The 13,978-nt window shown below is 53.5% G+C and overlaps 3 protein-coding genes across 3 annotated transcripts; 2 read left to right on the top strand and 1 right to left on the bottom strand.

The window, feature by feature from the left end:
• Positions 1-31: 31 nt before the first annotated feature.
• Positions 32-6,178, top strand: MRS44_002729 (uncharacterized protein; the record flags this gene model as incomplete). The annotated part of the gene is made up of 2 exons (XM_046268164.2): positions 32-5,543; positions 5,595-6,178. 2 exons carry the CDS (start codon positions 32-34, stop codon positions 6,176-6,178), a joined length of 6,096 nt encoding a protein of 2,031 aa, XP_046136838.1.
• Positions 6,179-7,316: 1,138 nt separating this feature from the next.
• On the bottom strand, positions 7,317-9,256 carry MRS44_002728 (uncharacterized protein; the record flags this gene model as incomplete). Its single annotated transcript, XM_046268163.2, has 5 exons — positions 7,317-7,354; positions 7,406-7,709; positions 7,763-8,293; positions 8,343-8,928; positions 8,988-9,256. 5 exons carry the CDS (start codon positions 9,254-9,256, stop codon positions 7,317-7,319), a joined length of 1,728 nt encoding a protein of 575 aa, XP_046136837.1.
• A 2,001-nt stretch (positions 9,257-11,257) lies between these two features.
• On the top strand, positions 11,258-13,165 carry MRS44_002727 (uncharacterized protein; the record flags this gene model as incomplete). Its single annotated transcript, XM_046283866.2, has 3 exons — positions 11,258-12,082; positions 12,135-12,471; positions 12,537-13,165. The coding sequence occupies 3 exons, from the start codon at positions 11,258-11,260 to the stop codon at positions 13,163-13,165; spliced, it is 1,791 nt and encodes a 596-aa protein (XP_046136836.1).
• Positions 13,166-13,978: the final 813 nt, after the last annotated feature.

The following is a 13,978-nucleotide window of genomic DNA, read 5'->3' as shown; positions in this document are numbered from 1 at the left end:
CTCGACCTGGACCGACCTCGTGTGATCTTCAATGCCCTGGCAGCCTCTCCCCCGCATCGCGTTCGCCGTTGCGACCTACCCGTTCCCGGCCTCCAGCCCGGCCGACCTCCCCCTCGAGATTGGCGATGAGCTCTACATCATCGAAGAGACTCCGGACGGCAACTGGCTGCGCGGCTACCTCGTAGCTCCTCCCAGTCTGCTGGCCGGCCTGACCTCTGTCAAGGGCCAGACCCTCGAGGCGCGCGTCTTCAGCGGCATCTTCCCCCGGAGCTGCGTCGAGGTTCGTGAGATGCTTGGCGAGTCAGAAGATGGCGACGAAATCGACGACCTAGCGAGCGATGGTGCCCCCGGCGATGTAGATGTGCCACGCGCGAGCGACTCCGCCAAGAGCGGCGTGACTAGTGTAGCAGAGCGTAAGAGACGAAAGGATGCAGACCGTTCGACCACCTCGAGCAGGGCGAGAACACCCTTCAGGGAGCTCCCCAATGGAACTCTGGGAAACCTATCTGTGCCTATCAGGAGAGACCCCGACGCGCCGCGACCTGCTGCACCCGTTCCCATGCTGAAGATTGGAGACGAAACGCCGACTTCGCTGTCCGAGCCCTTGATCGACGAAATCGCCTCGTGTCTAAGGGAATGGCACTCTACAAACTTGCACGAGCTGCTTCTCTCTAGACAGTATGGACGATTAGACCAGCTCTCCCAGCTCATCACCACACTCAATCTGCACCGCCAACAATTCCTCTACAATGTCCTTACTTCACACGAATACGACCGCCTACGCGAAAAGACTGTCTGGGATCTTGTGAGGGTGAATAAATTATGTGGAGGAGAGGTTATTGTGCGCGATCCAGAAGCTCGTGGCAGGGTCTTGACAGCCGACGACTGCATTGTCAAGGTGACCAAGCTACAGTCCGTCATGAGCCTTTTGGATGAGCCTCCACAATCGACAGTCGAATTGTCTGCTCTTCACCATCTCTTGGTAGATATCAAGGGCTTCGCGGGAGCTTCAACTGAAGAGACGTCTCTTGTTTTCTACCTCGTCAGCAAGCCTCAATACGGCGAACCCTTCAGCTTGTCCGAAGGCTTCTGTGTCACGATCCCCTCAGGCGGCACCATTGGCAGCTTGGCCAAGAACGCCCAAACCAAGACCCTCTTTACCGATCTCTCCTCCCAGGACGTTGGCGATTTACCCTCCGCAGAATCAGAGCTGTTCCTCGTCGTCAAGGTATTAGCCTCGCAACAAATCCTACCGGCCAAGCCGCCCTCTCGATCGGGAACCGCCCCTTCAGCCTCCTACTCTAGGGATCCGATGAAGCCAAATTCTTCCAGCGGGATGAAGTCTTCTAGAAGAAGTCTCATGTGGGGTGGCAAGAACTCAAGATCTGGCTTCTCAAGGGGCTCCCCTGCGACGCGCATGGACTCGGTTGCTGAGCAGGAGGGACGGCCTTCAACAACCGGCGACAGTCGGGATGGCCCACCAAGTACTTCTGGTTCCAAAACTGGTGCTTGCCCAGAAGGTGCACAAATGGCAGACCGTGCTATTGGTGTGGGTGTTCTACGGCTGAATGCGATCATGAAGCAGGATGAAGAGGTTGAACATCTGGTGAATATTTGGTCGGCATCAGCCAGACATGCAGGCGAAAAGGACGCCGATGACTGGGAGCCACTAGTGAAGGATCTGTTGGATAGCTCATCGGGACACTACGAAAAGTCACGAAGGGGAGAGCGATTACAGCTTCAACTAAAGAGCTTCAACCATCCCGACGCAGATATTCTCATCAAGGCAACACCAACCATGCTCTCAGGCGTGGTTAAGACGAGCAAGATGGGCTTCTCCGGCGCCCCGACGAGGCCACGTTCGGATATCTATTTGACCTTGGACGATGCCGCCTTGGGGAAGCAGAACCTGTTATCACGTTATGGCGGCAGTGCGACAACTATGCCTGGTAGTCTTCACGCAAGCAACCTGCAAATAACTCTTGAAGTCAGGAAACCTTCGGGTGAACGAATCGAAAACTGCATCTTTGCCTCCTCCAACACAGATGGTTTGAGCACCTTTAAGTCGATAGCAACAGAACGAGGGGAGCCCTGGAAGCAGACACTCCGGCTTTCTCTATTACCGAACGACGTCTCGCAGGCTCACGTCGTCATGTACATATCCGACATGCCCAACCCGCCATTTGCCGTTGCTCACATACCACTATGGGATCACGGCGCGTTCATCCGGGACGGTCTGCATGGTCTCTTGCTCTATAAGATAGACGAGTACACTTCAACTGCAGTTCCTGGGCCTAGTGGAAAGGGCGGCTACCTCTCGCTTCAATGGAGCCCCCAGGGCAAGGATGAGCATTCGGCCGACCTCAGTGGACCTTTGGCTGTCCTCCGAGTCAACACATATCTTTGCAGCACGCGCTTCTCACAGGATAGAGTGATATTGGGCCTCTTGAAGTGGAGAGACCTACCTAGAGAAGAGGTTCCCGGAGTGCTTAGACAACTAATCTTTGTGCCAGAGATCGAAGTGGTGAAACTACTGAACGATGTGTTGGATGGACTATTTGGGATTCTGGTTGAGTATTCTGGTAGCCACGAGTTCGAGGACCTCGTCTTCACTGCGCTGGTCAGGGTGCTGGGCATCGTCCACGATCGAAGATTCAACCTGGGCCCGTTGGTGGATCACTACGCCGAGAACCAGTTCAACTACCCCTTCGCGACCCCGTGTCTGATGCGATCCTTCACCCGGCTCCTTCAGAACCCAACCGAACCCGAGACAGCCCGGAAGCTGCGCGCTACCTTTAAAGTTGTTAGGCACATCCTCAAGTTCATCACGCAGGCCAGAGGCCAACAGAAGGCAAAGGAGGCTGGGGTAGGCATCACATCGACCACAACCGGATTTACTCGTGACCTTCGGGCCATCTTCAAGGCCCTCGATGCCATGATGCGCAACTCTGCGCCCGCCCTCGTTGGTAGCCAGACTCTGGCCGTGCAGCACTTCCATACATGGCTGCCCGAACTCGCCGGCCTGCTGACGACGGAGGAGACTCTCCACATTGCCATTGACTTTATGGACTCTTGCACCGATGTCAAGGGCAAGCTCATCCTGTACAAGCTTGTGCTCATCATCAACTACGCCAAACTGGACTTGTTCGCCCACCCCGAGCAGAAATCGGCCCTGAGCACCAATACGGTGCGATGGATCACTCCTCACTGGGGCCACACCGAGCAAGTCACGGATCAATGGAGAGACCAGATTCGCTTGTGCTGCTCAGTATTGGCGAGCCAGATCGATTATCTCGGATCTGAGATCCCTGATCATATTTCCAAAATTATTGACTCCTATCTGGCGATTTTGGCTTCCCCTCACAAGCCAAGTGATCGCCTCTCTCTCCTATTCCCCTCCTCATACCCGTTCCCCACCAAGCCTGTCGCCGATGATCTCCAGTTTGACGAAGCTCTGGTTGAGCTCTCTGCAGTCCTGTCTGCCGTGTCAAACTCGCCTTCGGGGATGCAACTGGAGCTTGCCGAGGATGACCTGACTACTATTCTAGAGAACCTCCTCCGGGTGCACATGAGTATCCTGAAGGGAGAGGCTTACCCTTCAGAATGGCTGAGCGTGCACATCCACCATCACAAATCAACCATGCGAACTCTTCAATACCTCGCCAGCACCATGTTGGACTCCTTCCTCCCCGACCCTGACGACGCCGAGAGCTTCAACACCGAGCTGTGGAAGCTCTTCTTCACGACACTCCTCAAGCTGGTGGGCAGCACATCTCTTGCCCTGGAGACGTTCCCCGAGCAGAAGCGCAGAGCAGTATGGAAGATTGCGGGCGATGTTCGAGAGCACGGCGCTGAGCTTCTGCGGCGAACTTGGGAAGCGATTGGATGGGAGACGACCCCTGACGAGCGGAATCGATACAACTTGTCCAAGATGGGAGGATACCAGGTTCAATATGTCCCGACCCTTGTTGGTCCGATTGTTGAGCTCTGCCTCAGTGTTCATGAGGGTCTTAGACGAATGGCTGTCGAGGTTCTTCAGACCATGATTGTCAGCGAATGGACCTTGAGCGAGGACCTATCAGTGATCCAGACCGAGACGATCGACCGATTGGATCTCTTCTTTAAGGAGAAGCCACTGACCGAGAGCATCCTCCAGAAGCTGTTCATCGGGGAGCTTCTGGAACGATTTGAGGTTCTTTCAGAGGTACCCGACGAACCGTTGTACACTGCCCTACGCGAGTTTGTGGGAACTATCGACGAGTTCTTGGACCTCCTGGTTGCGGTCCACAGCAGCGATGACACCGGAGAAGCATCCCACCTCATCAACCGCCTGCGTCTTATGGAGTTCCTACGCGACATGCAGAAGGAGGAGATATTTGTCCGCTACGTCCACCAGCTTGCAGAGTTGCAAGCCGAGTCGAGGAATCACACCGAGGCTGGCTTGGCTCTACGCCTCCATGCTGACCTATACGAATGGGATCCCACAAGTCAAACGCCCGCCCTGCCCGACCCAGAGTTCCCTGCGCAGACACATTTTGAGCGCAAGGAGAGGATCTACTTTGACATGATCAAGCACTTTGAGGAAGGCGAGTCGTGGAGCCACGCCCTGGCAGCGTACAAGGAGCTGCAGGCACAGTACGAGACCAACATCTTTGACTTTGCCAAGCTCGCTAGGACCGAGCGGGCGATTGCGACGATATACGAGACCATCTCCAAGAGCGACAAGCTTATCCCCAAGTACTTCAAGGTTGTCTACAAGGGCCTCGGGTTCGCGGCCAACCTGCGTGACAAGGAGTATATCTACGAGGGCTCGCCTAGTGAGCGTGCCTCGGCATTTACGGACCGCATGCAGGAGCAGTATCCCGCGGCTCAGATCGTCACTGGAGGTGACGTGGATGACGTTGAGGGACAGTTCTTGGTCATCTCGGCTGTGACACCTCATCGCGACCTAACCCATCAAGTCTTCCAGCGGGCTCGAGTGCCCCAGGTGATCAGAGACTTCCTTATCTCGTCTCACCCTCAGACCTTTTCCATCTCAACACGACGAAGCACAACTGGCCCTGTCAAGGAACATTCCGCCGAGAAGCTGGTGTACATGACTGCCGATGCCTTCCCTACCATCCTCCGACGCAGTGAGGTTGTTGACGTTCAAGAGATCACACTTGATGCACATGACACAGGTCTGGAGCGCATTGTCCGCAAGACACAGGAGATGACAGCACTTGAGCGTCGGGTTGCCGATGGTGACAATGAACACGCACAGCTTCTCCTGGACGCTGTGAGTATCTCGGTGAACCCCAACTCTGAAAACAGCGTCGCCTGCTACCGTCAACTACTTCCACAACCCAAGGAAGTGGACGAAGACGCGGAGGACGACGATGAGGAAGAAGAGGAGGAAGAGGCCGAGGTGGAGTTGTCTCCCCAGGACAGTGCAATCAAGATGGCACTTGTTGACCATGCCATCATGATCAAGAGGTGTCTGGCAATGTTCTCTCGAAATTCCAACGAGCTCCTCACTCGACGGCATGATGAGCTGCAGATGTGTATGTTGAACCTTGGGCGAGAAGTCTTCAGATAGCTAACACCCTGCCTAGACTTTGAGAGCACCTTTGCACCGGAAATTGCGCACTTCACGCCTCCCCAGCCGCAGCGTGAGCAAGTCACAACTCCCTCCCCGACCTGGAGACGATCATCACCATCATCCGAGGGAAGCCCTAGGAACATGAACATTGCCGCTGTCGCGACGGAGGAAGCATCGGTGATCCGGCCGGTCTCAAAGCGTGGAACGCGTCTGAGCTTCTTGGGTGGTAAGAAGAAGGAGCCGGAACTACCTGCTGAACCCGAGGAGACGGCCGGAGACATTGAGACGGCTAGCAGCCACAGCCGGTCTCTGAGCCATACACAAAGCAAAGATCACCGACACAGCTTCTTCCGGACACAGTCTCGCGAGGACAAGCACCCCATGTCTCCAGGCGGCTTCAGCAGCCGGGGAAGCTTTGAGCAGATCGGGTTCGGCGACGACAAGGCCGTCGAGACCAAGATTGGGAGCGGCGGCGGCGGCGGAGGCGGCGGGAGCCTCGGCAAGAAGAACAGCGTCCGCAAGAGGTTCAGCATGCTCAAGATCGGACGCAAGAGCAGCAAGGGCAATGGCATGATGGGAAGCCTGGACGAGGAGTAGGACTACTTCCGGGCGTATTTTGGCCGGTACAACGTGGGCTTTGACGATAAGGGAGGTCCCGCCTCTGAGGGGCAGCCGTCCCGTCGATGATGAAAATGGTTCAGAGCTTAGGGGGGTGGTTTTTTTCTTTGTTCTTGTTTCTGAAATTCTTTCTATACAGACTTTGGCTTCAACACCATGATTAGAGGCGGGCCAAGGCACTTTTGTTTTTTTTTTTGCTAAGAGAGAGAGAGGGGGTATACTGAGGGAAAGGAATGGGGGGATGTACTATGACCAAACTAGAGAAAAAGGTTCGATCACCTTGAAAAGGGGGTAAAAAGAGGGGTAAAGGGAGATTTGAGATGTTTGTTATTGATACCTTCACTGGCCCCTCCCTTTTTTCCCTCAGGGTTTTTTTTATTGTTTTTATTGTCTTTTTTTTCTCTTCTGCTTCTTATTCTTCTCCCGCCCTTGTCTTCTTTGTTGCCCTCCCTTTGTCTTTATTCTGTCCATTCGCGGACTTTTCTTCGTTTCTTCTTCATTCTTCTTCTTTTTTCTTTTTCTTTTTTTTTTACCATGTAAGCTTGGTGTTCTGGATACCTATGATATTGTAAATGCGTACCTTTAGCCCTAGGAGGCCAATGTCTTCTCATATCAGACTTGTACAATTGACGCCGATGGCCTTTGAGCCTTCGAGACTTAAACAATTACGCCATAATGCTTGCTTATTGTTTGTGAATATCTGATTCCCATAGAATGCTAGATCTGCTGCTGGAGCCTTGACGCTGGGACTTGACCGGCAGGTAACGTGTGTTTTGAGAACCGTTACACGTAAAACACACTCGAGTATCAAGTATTTATGGACTCCTTGTTATCAAGACGGGAATACTGGGCGAGGCTTTAGGTACGCTCCGGCTTGTCTATCTAGTCTCTCCACACCTAGATGAATGTCAACCTGATCAAGGCCAACCAGGGACTATTAAAAACAACAACATGTGGTATCGTACCATTCCATTGGCGACTAAATGTCAAAAACAAGTCAAAGGCACCTCACTAGCTACCAAACTATCTTGCCGGTCCTGGTTCCTTTAACTAGCCATCCCTTTTAACTCCAGAGAATAGCAAATCCTCAACGCCGGGTCATGTTTGGTTCGTTGCTTTAGACGTACTCGCAAGTCACTGTATGGTATCGTTGGTCTGGCGAGTCGGTTAGTGGATATGCCAGAATCATCTTGCTGGTTAGCTTACTGTTGTAGAGAAGAGTGTAGGTGGTCGATGCCGAGAGATAGACAGCCTCAATCTTGCAGCTCAGCTCGTAGTACCACTGGCCGTCCGAGCCCTGACGGCGTGCCAGCAGATTCTCTGGGATATGACTAACGTCTGCCTCGACATGCGAGAGGACCTTGACGTTCTCGTCACGAGAAACGGGAGCATCTCGAAGTGTCTGATCGTTGTAGATGGTCATCTTGATCTTCCGGATGCGGCCTTGGCTGACGAGACCCGTCCAGACGAATGCAGTATAGTAAGGTTCATTCTCCGACACTTGATCGCCCTGAAAACTTGTTAGGTACATCATCTCTCGAGCACCCAGGAATCCAGTCTTACTCTGTTGATGAACCACTCCATGGCGTGAACCTTGAAGCAGCCATCAAGGCCACACCACTGTTTCTTGGCCTTGAGATGCCCGTGAAGCTTTTCGTCGTATCGAGCCCGCCATTCGGTACCGTAGTGCTTTCGGGCCTTGCGATTCTTCACCTTGACCACTGCGAGCTCTGGAACAGCATTGGCGAGTCCCTTGAGCACGGCACCCTGAACAATGGCCTGCCAGGCGTTGGGCGGCTGCATGATCTGAATCTCTCTGTCGACAGCATTTCGAAGTCGCTCTTTGAGGTAGCTGGAGGCTCCAAAACCACCAACCAGGAGAATGGCGCGGATAGGCACGTTACTAGCCGTGATCTGGTCCTTGACAAGCCTGATTACCTCGAGCACCACAGGCTCAAAGATGGTTTGGAGTTCCGAAGCCTTGAGGGCGAACCGGCCGCGGCTGATACCAAGTGTCTTGTTGTTGGCCAGACCTGCCACGGGGATGTTGTAGGTCTCGTCTGGGCTAACATTCAGGGTGAACTGACGCTTGACCTACGGGGTATTAGTCTGGGATATGGCTGAAAGTAATTTGGCCACTGACCTTCTTCTCGAATACTTCCATGGCCTCAGCCATCACCTCCTCGTCGAAACCATCTTCCTTGCCTAGCTTTCCACGAAGGAACTTTGCAAAGCGCATGTTGAGGAAGGTAGAGCCGCAAAGAGCACCCGAACCGGGAGCAGCTTCCTGGACCTCGAGGATAGGCTTGAGACCAGTGATGGTGTACGAGATGAGATCGACAGTACCACCACCAGCATCAACGACAACAATAGTGTCTCCGACCTTGAGGCCGTGGGGATCCAGGCCATGGAGGGCATAGATGGCAGCGGCCTCGGGCTCAGAGATAAGATGGACAGGCTGCTTGGAGGCTGAAATACCCGAGGCCTGCTCGCATGCTCTCTTGGTCTTGTCCTTGGCCAGGTCACTCCAGATAGCGGGGACAGTGACAACAAACTCGAGGGGGGTGCTGTTGACGATAGTGTCACCAAGCTTTTCACGAAGAGTATACAAAAGGTGGTCGCTAAGCTGAGAGATGTAGTCGGCGACAAGGGTATCGACATTTCGACCACCTCGTGCACCATCAGCCCTGACTGCTTGGCTCATGGACTCGAGCGAAGGGTCAAGATCGCTCAAAGGATGTTAGTTGAATTGGATTGGAAGCCAATGGTGTTGATTGCTAGGACGTACAGCTTGAACCACTCAATTACTTCCTCCTGAGGCGCCGTAATGGGGATGGAAAAACCCCATTCGATCTTGTCGCCATTGTATCGGAGCTTGGAGGGAACCTTGTCGCTCGACTCTCCCTCCCTGTTGGTGCTGGAGACAGGCCACTGGGTGATGGCAGTGCGCCTCGAAGGGTTTCGGCTTTCGGCCCAGGCAACTCCAGAGTAGGTGGTGCCAAAGTCAATACCGACAATGATTTTCCGGTCGTGAATCTTGAGCTTGTCGAAATCCATGGTGAAATAAGGCCCGCGAAGAGTGTTGAGAAGATGAGGTTTCGAGAACGATGCTCGGTAGGGCTGCGGCGGGGTATAGCTTCAGCTCAGCCCAGTCCAGCTCCCGGCAGCTCGCAGTAGTGTCTCACAAGCTCACAGCTCCTGGTCCCATAAACAACAGGGGTAGAGCCAAGAGCGTGACACAGATGGCGTGGGATGGAATACGAGATAGAGATGGTGTCTCAAATTGAGGAAGAAGGGAGAGAAGAGAGGAGGGGAGAAGAAGAGGAGGAGGCACAAACGGATGAGGTGGTAGATCTAGGTAGGTAGGCAGGCAGGTAGGCAAGAGGAGGAGGAGGGGAGTGGTAGGTGCAGGTGACTGACACCTCGAAAAGAAACCTTAGGTAGGCTTATGTACGAGGGTGCATAAGGACGAGTGAATGAATACCTCATCAGACATCCATCTTACCTAGGACTTATGGTAGTGGACATCTGCCTGCCTCAGGCGAATGGAAGCCTATTTCGGCGCGAACACTTAAGGCAAGGCAGCCCGCCCTGGAGCGTCAGGACTTGATGTGGTCTGCTAAATGGCCCAGGTATTTCGACTTCCATTGTAGAGGTACCTCGGCCCATACAGCAACCCGTCGAGTCCAATTCTGCCTTGGGTCCTCGGAGAGCTTGGCTCAGGTCGCCCACTAATAAAGACCCCTACGGCCGTCGTCGATAGGCGGCTAGGGCCAGCGGGTGCGGCTGCGGCGAAGCATCCATCGGCCCACCTGGCGCCCACATGTGCGGAATGGATATGGATCCATGTTCGGACGGGATTGTGGGGTTGAGTTGAGAGCCTACCTTGGCGTAACCACCGTAGGTAGACCTGAAGAAATGGGTACCAAGAGATGAGCCAAACGCCCGATAACAACTGAGCATGACGTTTTTGAAAACAGAGAACTGTTTGAGAATCATCTCTGGGTCTGGCTCAAGACCAACCTGAAACGACGGCTCCATGCCAGAAGTTAAACTTGCGCAGCCCTTTCAAGTGTGCTGTAAGACTGTCTGGGAAATCTGACTATCAGCAACCAATCCCCATCGTGTCTAGTCTAGCACGTCTTTGGTGTGTCGATCCGGCGAATACCATATGCATTTGATGAATCAGTGGTGGCTGCAATGTTGAAACAACTATCAATCAGGAGAGCATGCAGCAGCAACTTGGGAGACTCATGATCTGTTTCCAGTTTGCTCTCGGGGATATTACATTTAAGCCATGTCTTGCACCCGACGCATGACAGGACCAAGAAGTGATTTTGCAGCATTTTTGTTACGTTGTATGCTGCGTGTAATAGGCGGCTGAAGGCTTGTGCGATCCCATTCGCTCCTTTGTGGTGTTTTGGTTTGAAACTTGCGGCCAGCAGGCAGCCATTTCATCCGAGACTCTTGATCCGTACAAGTACATTGACAGGGGGAGTCATGAGCTGGCCCACCGGTATGGCCATGCCCCGGGCTGTCAGCTCGACCCAAGGCTTTTTGCATCCCCATTCTGCTTGTGTTTGGGGTGACTCGAATTGCTAGCATTAAACAAAGAGTAGTTCTATTCGTAGAGGGAATACAATTCTGCTTCGCCTCACCACTGCCTGCCTACTAACCGGCCTACCGATACCTAGGCATGCATGCACGCGGTCACCCGCCTCAACAATGGACTGGAAACCGTTGCTATTCACACCCCTCTAGGTAACACGGAAGAGGGGTAGCTGAGCTCTATAGATTCCTAGGGTGCCTTGTCTGGCATTTTTTATCTTGTCAACCATCAATCCTCTCTCTTGATGTGCATCGTCTGACCATTGCATCCTAGAGAGCCAATCCTTCAGAGTGTCTTCAGCCATCTACAGTGCCTATCCGCTGGAGCTGGTCCTGCCTTCGCACCTGCCACCCCGCATCCATGGCCATGAGCTGGACGGAGTAATCCCCCTCAATAATCTACCTTACCCGCCATCCACCAACCGCAGTCGACTTCTTCACTTCTTCCCAATGGCCGACTCGGAGAATCCTGAGTCTCCTCCTTCCCTGCCTCCTAAAGAGCCCCTCCAGCCAGAGAAGCCCGAGGCCGTTGCGGGAGCAGGCGACGAATCACAAACCAAAACGGAACTCTCATCCACATCTACAGACGGCGACATGTCTCCAAAAGGCGACCACGCGCGAGGAGAAAAGAGCAAGGCTCGTGGTGAAGGAACTCGGTCCTATAGCGCCGTCGTCTCTGGGGAGTCGGACCAGAAGGAGAACCAGAACTTGCCCAAATCCAAGGACAAAGTTGATGTGCCCATCAAAATGGACATGGACATCAAGGGTGACCATGCCGACCCAGATGCCATGGATTTGGATAGTTCCAAGACGACGATGGAGAGTTGGGACGATGCCCCTGCCTACCAGGCGCCGCCAGCTGCCAGAACCACAGGCCTGCCACCGATGGCCGAGGAGTTCGAAACACCAGACGAATTTTCCGGCTTTGACAGCTCCAGCTTTTCTCGTCGCAAAGAAGACGCCAAAACACAAGAGGAAATTGCTCGTCTGCGCCGCCATGTCAACGATCTTCACCGAAAGATCAGCAACATCACCACGGACAAGCAGATCGCTGAGGAGAAGGCCGAGCGCTTGGCCGATAGGGTCAACTCCCTGAAGCAGAGAATGAGCTCCAACATGACCGAGGTGGAGCGCAGCAGTGAGGCGTTGGCTGCTAAGGTGGAAGAGCTCACCGACGAGAACAACCTCCTGAGGGAGCAGCTCAACGATGCGCAGTCGCATATCTTTAGCCTCCAGCCCTACCGCAAGGACTTGACGCCAGAGGAGGTCGGGCAGGTACGGATATTGGCTTCTATCGAGGTTAAAACTTGCTGACATCTCGCTCTAGGATTACGAAACCCTCGTTGAGCAAGTTCAAGACTGGGTTCAGAAGTTCATGGACCCCTGGCTGGAGGACCACAAGGAAGGCGTCGATACCCTAATGTCCCTCTCTAGAAAGCGAACTCCGGAAGCCAACAAGTTCAAGAGGGTTTTGCACCAATACCCCGATCTGGTCCATGCTTCCCTCTTCCCTGAGACGGACGAAGATATCCTCGCCTCCATGATTCTGCGATATCTCCACGACAACATCTTCCAGGCTGTCTTATATGGCTCCATCCACAACTATGTCGAAGTGGTGAGCTTTATCGAGAACAACATGCAGGTGTCGGTTGAGCCCAAGCGAGGTATGCAGTGCCCATGACGTTGACACTAGCCCTAAAAGAACTGGACTGATGTATGATGCCTTTAGACCTTTTCTCCGTGCGATCATGGACTGCCGAGGCCTACAATGCCCTCCTCAGTGCGCCTCAGTTCAGATCGCTCCGTGACAAGAGACGCAAAGAGATGACGATAGAACTGGCAGACATACTCAAGATTTTCATTAAGAAGGACAAATGGCAGTGGTTCTGCGAGAACTTGAGCGATCGATGTGTGGGCCCAGCGATGAAGCTCTACGAGAAGATGCAGGTTTCGACGCACCACTTCTATCTTGACATCAACCCGTATATCGTGTGGGCTGGGGGAGAACTCAGCGCCTCGCCTGAGTTTATTGACTCGGTCCCGAAGCTCGATTGCCAGAATATCCTCAAGAACCGGAAAGCATTCAGTCTGGACAAGCTGGACACGCCACCGTCTAAGAAGGAGCTATACCACCGACTGCTCAACGTCTGCACCATTGCACCAGCGCTTTACATGCGTCAAATTGGGCAGAGAGATGCTATCAAGGAGCCGATTGTGGTACGGAAGCAGCAGATGCTTGTGGCCTGGGGACCAGAGGAGAAGCGACGGGCATATCGAGAGAATGGCGAGCAGACCCTGGTGTCACATCTCTATTCTTCCAAGAGCCTGGGAGAGGGATGGGCGCCGTTTTGGAAGTAACGGCTTTTGACAGGTTTTGAGCGATTGTCACTGGGAGACGAGGTGAGGAATTTCTGCAAGGTTCTTCTCATAAACCTCTGTGGGGAGGGAGCCAGAGGGATGATTGTAGCATATTGAGAGCCTAGATGCCCGAGAAACGTGGCCACCATTTTGTTTTTGTGAATTAGAGAATACCAGCTTGGAGGATAGTGTGAACAGAAGAATTGATGCTGTTGCCGTTGATCTATCTCAACCTTGGTTCCTCAGATGTGGCTGGTGGATGCCAATGGCTAAACTCCCTTGTTAAACCACATGTTTGCTGGCCTCTATCCATATTATCTGTGGTCTCCCTATTAATAGTGACTTTGATTTGCAACAAAACGGCTTTGAAGGCGGAATCTATCGTTTCAGGTCGAGTCCCATGTTTGGCCACGGCTGTGTAGTGGTTCAGAGGGATGATTCCGCATGTATGTACCGGTACTTTGAATGGGGGTGTGGATGCAAGGCCCCAGGCGCAGCAAAGCTGAACGAGACTCCCCCTCTCAAGGCGGGCGGATAGTTTGCGAGCCAACACAAACTCTTGGAGTGCGCCGCAAAATCAGCCCAGCGGGGTAAGGCATCTCCGTTTTGCCAAGTTGAGCGACAGGCAGGGGGCCTGGTGCATCGAGCTTGGAGGTTGTCCTTGAAGCTCCAGAGGCTGATCGTGCCTTGAGACACATGAGCTAAACAAAGTCCTATCATCACCTGGTAAGAGCTCAAGGCTACCTCAGGCAGCTACCAACTCTACCAACCCTCTCTCACCACATCTTGAGCCGAATTATTCAATTCATCAAC

This window comes from Fusarium solani (assembly GCF_023522795.1).
Source record: "Fusarium solani strain SB1 chromosome Unknown bctg00000001, whole genome shotgun sequence".
Classification (NCBI taxonomy): domain Eukaryota; kingdom Fungi; phylum Ascomycota; class Sordariomycetes; order Hypocreales; family Nectriaceae; genus Fusarium; species Fusarium solani.
The sequence above is the reverse complement of the archived record's forward strand: the minus strand, read 5'-3'. Positions and strand labels throughout refer to the sequence as shown.